Below are 9,918 nucleotides of genomic sequence, written 5' to 3' on the forward strand. Positions count from 1 at the left end.
GTGTGCGAGTGGAGGCTGGGGGTGGGTGTGTCTCTGTGTGCGAGTGGCGGCTGCGTGTATATTACTGTTTCAGCATCTTTGTGAGTAGGGATGAGTGTATGCACAAGTGTGTGTGATCACAGTTTGTATGCATAATTAATTATTTCAACCATCGATAGTCAGTGTAAAGTTCCAGGCAACTGTCAGACTGACATCTTGTTTGTTTGACAGGAGGTTCCCTCTAGAAGATATTCCAGAAGATGAGAACGAATGTGCAGCTTGGCTCCATAGACTCTACCAGGAAAAGGTAATGTCGTACTGATGGCTTGGGTGAAATGTCAGTTATAATAATTCCTGCAGTGTGGAAACAGGCCATTCGGCCCAATAATTCTGCACTGACCCGCCGAAGAGCATCCCACCCAGACTCACCCCACCCTATCCCTGTAACCCTGCATTTCCCATGGCTAATCCACCTAACTTATACATTCCTGGACACTATGGGCAATTTAGCATGGCCAATCCACCTAACCTGCCCATCTTTGGACTGTGGGAGGAAACCCACGCAGACACAGGGAGAAAGTGCAAACTCCACACAGACAGTCATCTGAGGCTGGAATTGAACTCAGCTCCCTTGTGCTGTGAGGCAGCAGTGCTAACCACTGAGCCACCTATAATGTGTAACCAAGATGAAATGTTAACTCGGCATGTCCTCTCCAATCCTTACGCTCACTCGGGTATGGGACCCATGCACACTGACACTCACTGGTATGTGTTAAATGTTGTTTGGTTTGTATTAGATCATCAGTAAGTGGAATGAATGTCACTGGATAACTGGCACCTGCTGTCCCTTTGTGTGTCAGTACCTATTGTAAGAAGTAGGGGTGGAACTGTGAACTATCAATGCATAGCAACAAGTGTCAGGTATTTTTTAAAGTACTACTGACTTCAGTCCCCTATGTGCTGCTGCTGGATGTGAATCCCGACTCTGAACTCTGCTCTCACTGAGCCTAAAGCAGGCAGTGAACTTCAGTGTGGATTTCCCAGAACTTTATTCTTAATACAGCTCTTTATCTGAGTATGTAATTATGGCCAGAGAGTCATGGAGGTCTACAGCAGAAAAAAAAGGTCCCCTTTGGCTCATTGAGCAGTCAAAAACAACCACCTAACTATTTAGAGATAGTAGGAACTGCAGAGAGAAACTCCTTTGTCTATCTCTTCATAACTAAAACACTTCAGCCTCAAACCTCCTGTGCAGTGTCTGATTGCATTCCATTTGCCTCTTACCAGCCCATCTATATCATTCTAAAATCTAAAGCTTTTCTCCTCATTAATTATTACCTCACCAATTTTCATTTCATCTATGAATTCCTGATTGACCCTCCTGCATTCAAGTCATTTATATATACCAAACAGCAAGGGCTCTAACACTAATCCCTGAGGAGCCCCACTGAACACAGGCTTCCAGACACACACACACCCCCCTCAACCATCACACTGTGCTTCTTGCCACCCAGCTAATTCTTGACCCAATTGGCCAAATTGACTTAGCTCTTATGGGCTCTTGCCTTCACCCCCAGCCTCCTATGTGAGACCTTATTAAAGGCCTTGCTAATCCCCAGTAGACTACATCGAATGTATTGCCGTAGTTATGGACAGGCCAGACCCCCTCAAAATACAGTACGAATGTAGCCCAGACCCTAACCTTTTCTTATTTAAAGGTAAATGTAAAGTGCTGTGTTCCAGATGCAATTCGATTGGCCAAACTACTCGACATTAAGCAAAATCACAATTTATTCACACACTATAGTTAAAATGCAACAAAAGACAGAATAACAGAAAAGAACTTAGCTTGGTTGTAACTGTATCGAAATGCTTACCAAAATAACAGATACAGTACATATTACTAAATAACTGTTCCAATCATCCCATAAACACAAAAGGCAAATTCAGAAAACAGATTGTCACGCATGTAACTCCAGCAGCCCAGGAGGAGAAAAACATCATGAGAACTCAGAGTGTAGCAGGGAGAGATGTACTGCAGCAACAGACCAAGCGACAACTGCCACTGAAAAACTAAAACTAAAAATCCAGACATGACTGCGCCTTAAAAAAAACTGACTGATTAATTACTGTCTCTCCAAATGCGTATTAATTCTGTCCCTTAGAATATTTCTCAGAAACTGTGGTTAGACTGTCCAGCCTGTTGTTTCCTGATTTATCCCGCATTTATCCCTTGCTGCCTTCTTGAGTAATGGTGTCACATTGGCTGTTCTCCGGTCCTCCAGCATCTCTCCTGTGGCCAGAGAGGAACAGAAGATTATTGCCTGCCTCCCTGCTATTTCTTCCCTTGTTTCATTCAACAGCCTGGGATACATTTCAGCCAGCCATGGAGATTTATTCTACTTTTAATCCATACATAAATTCCTCTCTGTCTGATATGCTTTAAGAAATTAGAGTACAGTCCTTCGCTCTGATATCTATATCCATATCATCCCTCTGACTAGTGAACACTGACACAAAGTATTCATTGCCATCGGGAGACAGAACAGGAATGAGGTCTGAAAGATAGTTGGAACTAGACCCTTCTTCAGAAACGTCAGCTTTCCTGCTCCTATGATGCTGCTTGGCCTGCTGTGTTCATCCAGCTTTACACCTTGTTATCTCAGAAATGAGGTCTGGTTGCCCCACCCCAACTCCGTATTGACTTTGACTCTCCCTCTTGCACTGGTTTCTCAAGCTCCTTCTCCCCACACTGCCACTTCCGGTGAGCTCGTCATTGACCTTGTCTGATCCCCTTGCCTGCCCACCACCATCTTCGCCCATCAAACTTGCCTTGTTAGCTGTCAGTCAAACTGAAGAGTTAATAACTCTGTAGTCCTCAGACCTCTTTCCAGTTCCTGTTAATCAGTCTGTGTGGTGTGCCCCAATGTTGTTCCTACCTGGGAGTTGCTGAGCATTAAGACAATAGTGCTCTTTCTGTCCTAAATCCATTCCCACACATCCCACTGGGCATTTGGGAAAGCTCTGCCTTTAGCTACTGTTACTGTTCTTTTTCTCATTGAGTCTTAGAGAGCCATACATGTCTATGCTGACATACAAACACCAATCTACACTAATCCCATTTACTTGGTCTATAGCCTACCATACCCTGACATTTTAAGTGCTCATCCACATGCTACTTAATGTTGTGAGAGTACCACCCTCTCAGGCAGCACGTTCCATATTTCTACCACCCTGTGGGTGAAAAATCTTTTCTCACTGCTGTTTGTTATTCTGAGGTGGTGTAGGATGAAACTCCATCCTTTACTCATTTTTCTGCTTCTCATGTGTTCCTTTTGTCTATTGAATTTATCTCTAAATTGTAGGGTGACATGGGGGCGGGAGCTAACGCTGGGAGTCGTTTTGCATAGACCTGAGTCCAGCCCACTTGGTGAGGTAGAAACCTGTTGAACGGGACTGTGCCTTTCTCTCTTTACCAGGATGCACTCCAGGAGCAATACGTAAAGGATGGTACATTCCCTGGACAGCCCATCCAGCCGAGACGCCGACCCTGGGCCTTCCTGAACTGGCTGTTCTGGGTCATTGTGCTCCTGACTCCACTCTTTAACTTCGTGTTTGGAGTGTTTGTCAGCGGTTCTCCCGTTGTCATCTGTTCATTCCTGCTGTTCGTCGGAGCAGGTAACATTTCAACCAAATAATTGCTGGGAATACACGCCTGGACATGAGTGTAGAGAGAAACTGAGTTAAAGTCTCAAGTATTTCTGATATGGTTTTATTCCAGATTTTCAAAATCTGCACAGAATCATGGCAGTGAGCAGCTGGAGTTAGGCCACTCAGTCCCTTAAATCTGCTCCACCTTTCCATAGGGTCGCAGCTGATCTAGTTGTGGTCTTGGGTCTACGGAGTCTCCTGTCTGTCCTCCATAACCCATGACCCCCCTTGGAGACCATCACTCTATCGAACACAGCCTTGAATAAATGACCCAGCCTCCGCTTCTCTGGGGAGGAGAATTCCATAGACTGATGACCGTCAGAGCAGAGAAAAACAAAATCTCCTCGTTTCTATCTTATAAGAGTGACCTCTTTCTCTTAAACTGCATTTGCTGGTTCTAGTTCCTCCACAAGAAGAAACAATCTCTCAGTTTTTTTTCCTATCAGATCCCCACAAGATCTTATCTGTTTCAGTACAATCACTTCTCTCTTCAAAGTTCCAGTGGACACAGGCCCAAACTGTGCAGTTTTTCCGAGTAAGATACATCTTTCATCCCGGAAATGAGTCGAGTGAAGTTTCTCTGAACTGCTTCTAATGCACTCATATCATGTTCAAATAAGGGCATCAAGACTGTATACTGTGCCTGGATGTGTTGTCATTATGGCCCTGTACAGTTGTAGTAATGCTTGAACAAAGAACAGTACAGCACAGAAACAGGTACTGTGGCCCACCAAGACTGTGCTGACACATGATGCCTTTCTAAACTGAAAACCTTTTGCCTCTCCGTGGTCCGTACCCCTCTATTCTCTGCCTGTTCATATATCTGTCAAGATGCCTCTTAAATGTTGCTGTTGCATCCACTTCTACCATCTCCTCTGGCCATGCATTCTAGGTACTTACCACCCTCTGTGTAAAAAAACCTGCCTCTCACGTCTCTTTTAAATGTATCCCTTTTTACATTAAACCTATGTCCCTTAATAATTGACATTTCTATCTTGGGGGAATAACGTCCAATTATTCATTCTATCCAACCTCTCATAATTTTATAAACTTCTGTCAGGTGACCCCTCATCCTTTGACGTTCAAGTGAAAGCAAACTAAGTTTGTCCAGTCTCTCCAAACCTGGGAACATCCTGGTAAATCTTTTCTGTACACTGTCCAAAGCCTCCATATCCTTCTGGCAGTGTGGTGACCAAATCTGTACACCATATTCCAAATGTAACCTAACTAAAGTTCTATACAGCTATGAAATGACTTGCCAATTTTTAATACACTATGCTCCAACCGATCAAAGCAAGTGTGCTGTTTGCTTTTTTGACCATCTTATCCACTTGTGTTGCCACTTTCAGGGAGGTGTGGACCAATACGCTGAGATCCCTCTATATGTTGATGTTACTAAGGCTTTGGGGAGAGAGAACATGACTTACATGTTGTAGGATCCCTAGTCTCTGAGCTGCAGCCGCTATATTTATATGGGTCGTCCAGTTCAATTTCTGGTCAGTGGTAACTCCCAGGATGTCGGTTGGGGATTCAGTGATAGTTATGCCATTGAGGGGAGGGAGATCTGCTGTCCTTATCAGGTCTGGCCTACATGTGACTTCCAGTTGTGATTTGCAATGTGCTTCCAGAAGGTGGAAGTGGATTCAGTCATTATGGCCAAGAAAGAATTGGATAAATAATTTTGCAATGCTATGGGCAAACACCAGGGGAGTTGCCTCTTCCTGTGCTCTTTCAGAGTGTTCTACCTTGTGGGAGTCTGAAATGAATTCTGAGCCTATAGGCTGGTCGAGTTCTGCCTGGTTAATGTGTAGGTTAATCTCTGAACGTAAGCACTTGCTACTAAGTCCTGAGATTGTTGTGAATAATATGTAACATGTTTTTCAGCATAGTGTGTCTGCTCTGATTTTATTATTTACTTTCCCTGTTTTTACAGCATCCTTCTGTGTACGAAGGCTTATTGGAGTGACAGAGATTGGAAAAGGCTCTAGTTATGGAAATCAGGAGTTTAAGAAGAGGATGTAGAAATATTAATGGAAACACTTCCGAGCTGCTTACTGAAAATAACTCCGTGAATTTTTTAGGAATGTTTTGGTCTCAACTGACAGCAACTAACAGTGGCCAGGAGCCAGAAATTGGCTGCTTCACGATCAACTCCTGAATGGACAGCTACACTAACCCCCTGTCCACATTACTGACACCTACCCTCTCTCATGGACTACACTTTACTCAGACACAATTCTCCACTCTCAACATCCCTCTCACTGGCTTCACCCTCATCCTAAGTCAACTCACTCTTTACCTCGCCTTTCATTTTTTTTTCACTAGCTTGCTATCTCTATCTCGAACCATGCTCTATTTCTCACACAGCCTCTCCATCTCATGTCCCTCTAACACTCTCCTCTCTCCAATTGCTTTCATCCTCCACTGCCTCCATTTTAAGTTTCTGTGATGTGTCAAAAAGTTGTGTTTTTCAGGAGAAACTGAGACCGCAATGGTCCACTCTCATTACTTTTGATGATGTCTACTGACTGATCATGTTACATGCCCACACTCGGTCCTACAGTGCTGGCCTACGTCACTCCACTGACACTTCACTAATGGATCAGTAACCAAGGACTTGGAATGTAATCTGTTGTTGTTTACTGATGTGACTGACCTACTGAATTTCTACTTCAGGGTGGGTTTCTCTCATCTACAATACACAGTAGTAATTTTCTGTCTCTGAGTGAGCAATACAGTGACCTCTGTCTGCACACACAAACACCCTCCTCCTATACACTTCTCCAACTCTGAGCTGATGTTTCTTTCTCCAGCTGTTCTAGCATCTTCTTTCGTACCCCTCATTTCTCTTTTTCCCCCTTGTCCCTTTCACTGCCACTAAAACCAAAACTTTTGCAGAGAATCCAGTTCTCATTTTAATTTAATCAAATTACATAACTGAGTGTTGAAGCATGAAGTGGAGAGATCAAGAAGGTAATGTGAGCCAGGGGTGAATGTGGATCTCTCTCCAAGTCCTTAAACTGACAGTACCCAGGATCAGAACACAAGGACTTCTGAGGGAGCTGGAATTGACTCATTGCATCTGCATGGGGCACAGTGCTCAGAGCATCTTCCTGTCCCAATCTTGAGTTTATGTTGAGCTGTGTAACCGAACCCACCTGAACCTCCCCCAAAAAAGAAAACAAAAAATAAAATTTGGGTCCCAGTAGAGGACAGAGTCAGATCCTTTGATCTGCTCAGACTGAGTGTTATTCACTCAATGGTCTGATGGAGGTTGAAGGAAAGTTCTACCCCTAATAAAACATCCCCAGTTATCCGGTTTTGTTTGAATCCTGGCAGCAATTATTACCTTCCTCCTCACTTCCTGATCCCAGTGGAGCAGATCTGTATTCTCCACTGGGACTGTTCTGCTGTTAACCCAGAACTGGAATCAGGGGAAATGTTGCAGATCAGGAGATGATCCAAGTCAATATTCAGGAAAGCACCTTATGGATTATCCATGAGAAAGCAAAGCTTCACGGTGGATTCCACTGATAGCAGGAATCTGGGCAATGAACAGCAGGCTGCCAAGTATTCACTGGAATTGAGTGAACCAGAAACTAATTGCAGTTTTTGCATGTATCTTTTTGCATGTATTTTTAATCTTTGACAAACTCCATTTTGGGGGTCTTTGCGTACCCTCTTGTTTTAATCCCACACTAATACCTCCTTTACACTCTGAATATTAAGTGTTAAAAACTTCTGACTGCTCTGAGTTTGGATCACAGTCAAGTCCCACTTGTTACTCTCCTTAAAGGATTGAACAGCTTCATCCTTTGAGGTAACTCTATTCCATAACGGAGAAGCTGCCTCTGTATGTCTGCATTCTTTGCGCATCTCTGTTTCTGTGGCACCTGCTTTTACTCAGTCTGGGTGGTATCTATTTTCAGATGCTAGCCCAAACAGATTTCAGGCTCAGAGTTTAAGTGGATGAGCTGGAAAACAGTAGCTCTGTAATAAAATGAAAGTCTCCTAGGATTGTATCTGTCACTTGCACCTTTCTCAAAAAGGGCTAGTGTTCAGCTGAGTACTATGAATCTGATCAGAGTTGTTGCTGAGTTATATTTTTTTGAAAGAAAACCTAGTTACAGTTACTGGTCACCTCTGCAAATTGACCTGAATTTAACTGAATAACTGACTTGACTGTGCAGACCCCCCACCCAACCCTTTACATGCCCTGGACCAGCTCCCTCCCCAGCCTGGGTGCAGGTTAATCCTAACCATTTCTCCAAAGTGTGCAGCCCTCCTCAAAAGAGTTACACTGTGAGCAGGAGAGTGAGCTGCCCATGAGTGGATTTGCTCATGTACATTTTAGATGAATGGGGGAAGGACGATTCAAAATAAAAATAAAACCTACACATTTTGGTGCGATGAAAGGGCAAACACCAGAAATTCATAAAAAATAGAAGGCACAATCGTGGACACAAAAATACTGGGGACGTGTGGCTGCTTAATAATCCAACCTCAGCTGGATTGTAATGATTGCAAACCAGTTTAATTGTGGGATTAAAACTGCCCATAGTTGAGCTGGGAGGTGGTGTGTGTTGCAGGTATGGGTAACCTGCATACAGAAGTAAGCAAAAACTCAATTAATTCCTTTGAGGGAACAGTGGACACAAGCCTTTAAAGTGCAAGTCTGAATAGACTGTGGTCTAAGCCAGCGATGTGACCAGTTTGTCTCACTGGGATTGCAAGCTGCTTGCAGCAACATTGGCTTTGGTTGAGTTTTGTTTTCACAATTCCTTGCTTTGTAACAAAAGCAGCACGCAAGAACGTGGTAAGGTAGGAGCATCATTTCAAGCTTGTTAATACATCATTCTGTACTCTGAGAGGCAGCTGTATGCTGTCTAGCCATTTTTGTCCTTCCTATGAACAGTCAGTGCAGATTGTAGCTGTACATCCTGTGCTGTCCCTGTCCTTTGAGTGTTTGATGGGGACAGTGTAGAGGGAGCTTTACTCTGTATCTAACCCCATGCTGTCCCTGTCCTGGGAGTGTTTGATGGGGACAGTGTAGAGGGAGCTTTACTCTGTATCTAACCCCATGCTGTCCCTGTCCCAGGAGTGTTTGATGGGGACAGTGTAGAGGGAGCTTTACTCTGTATCTAACCCCATGCTGTGTCCCAGTCCTGAGAGTGTTTGATGGTGACAGAGTAGAGGGAGCTTTACTCTGTATCTAACCCCATACAGTATGTGTTATAGGAGTGTTTGATTAGGACGTTTGTAGAGGAAGTTTTACTCTTAACCCTGTATCTGTACTCCCAGTATACTTGGATTAAAAACCCCTCATGGGGTGAGGTTTGTTTATTGCCATTTTCTCCTACAGTCACACACCGTCTTTTAGCAGCCCTGACTCTGAATGTTTGTTTGTTCTTCCCTCTGTTAAACCGTCCTGAATAATGTTAATGTGGCCTGGTGTACCTGTTAGTGAGGTTTTACTGTACACTGGAGCCATGGGGTTTGTGTATGTTGGAGTTTTGCATTGATGAATCAGTGTATGAACAGTTACTTGAATGGGGCAGGATCCTCTGTTTTCCTGTCATTTGGCCTGTGGCCCTGAGCATTTGTTTCTCTCCATTTTGCATGTTCTGCTAAATATATACAAGGACTTTCAGGGATTTAAAACATTGAACTGGATGAATCATGCACCAGCTTCACCAGACTGGGCTGGAAGCTGCGTATAACCTTGCATTTCAGAATAAACAAATAAGCCGTTCCAATCAGCCCATTTTGGATTTAGTGCTGTTGTTGGGAAGAAAGTGACTCGAACCCCATTAAACCCCTTTCCCTCCACATACTTCCTGACCCATCCCTATCTTCTCCTAACCCTGTCCTTTCTCCCTCACTCCCTGCCTTCCTTTCCTCACTGTCTCTCTGTCTCTTCCCCTCTCTACTTCACCCCTCTCCACACTCTTGGACAGGTGACTAGAGTTACCTCAAAGTCTGTTTTAAAGGTGGTTTTACAGAGAGCAGGTGTAGACTGTTCAGCTGTTTGAGTTGCCTGCGCCATTCTTTATGAGCATTGTTCTGACACAGCAGTCCTATCCCTGTATACACAATATTGCAAAATTAAAACAGTGACCCTCAAAATTGACCCCATAGGTTCTTAACCAGACTTAGTGAATAATCAATATCCAACACCAGGTTTACAGCTTGAACAAAAGACTTAACATTTTATTACTCAAACAGTAA

The 9,918-nt window shown here is 43.8% G+C and overlaps 1 protein-coding gene across 2 annotated transcripts in view; it reads left to right on the forward strand.

The window, feature by feature from the left end:
- The window catches only part of agpat3 (1-acylglycerol-3-phosphate O-acyltransferase 3), a 77,431-nt gene extending 67,982 nt beyond the window's left edge, over positions 1 to 9,449 (forward strand). For both annotated transcript variants that reach the window (XM_048602725.1, XM_048602726.1), the window contains exons 7-9: positions 211 to 286; positions 3,459 to 3,657; positions 5,624 to 9,449. In XM_048602725.1, the coding sequence (XP_048458682.1) occupies positions 211 to 286; positions 3,459 to 3,657; positions 5,624 to 5,712 (364 nt within the window). In that variant the 3' untranslated portion in view covers positions 5,713 to 9,449. The remainder of the gene's footprint in view (positions 1 to 210; positions 287 to 3,458; positions 3,658 to 5,623) is intronic.
- The last annotated feature ends 469 nt before the right edge of the window (positions 9,450 to 9,918 follow it).

The sequence above is a fragment of the Rhincodon typus genome, chromosome 11 (genome assembly GCF_021869965.1).
Source record: "Rhincodon typus isolate 14 chromosome 11, sRhiTyp1.1, whole genome shotgun sequence".
Classification (NCBI taxonomy): domain Eukaryota; kingdom Metazoa; phylum Chordata; class Chondrichthyes; order Orectolobiformes; family Rhincodontidae; genus Rhincodon; species Rhincodon typus.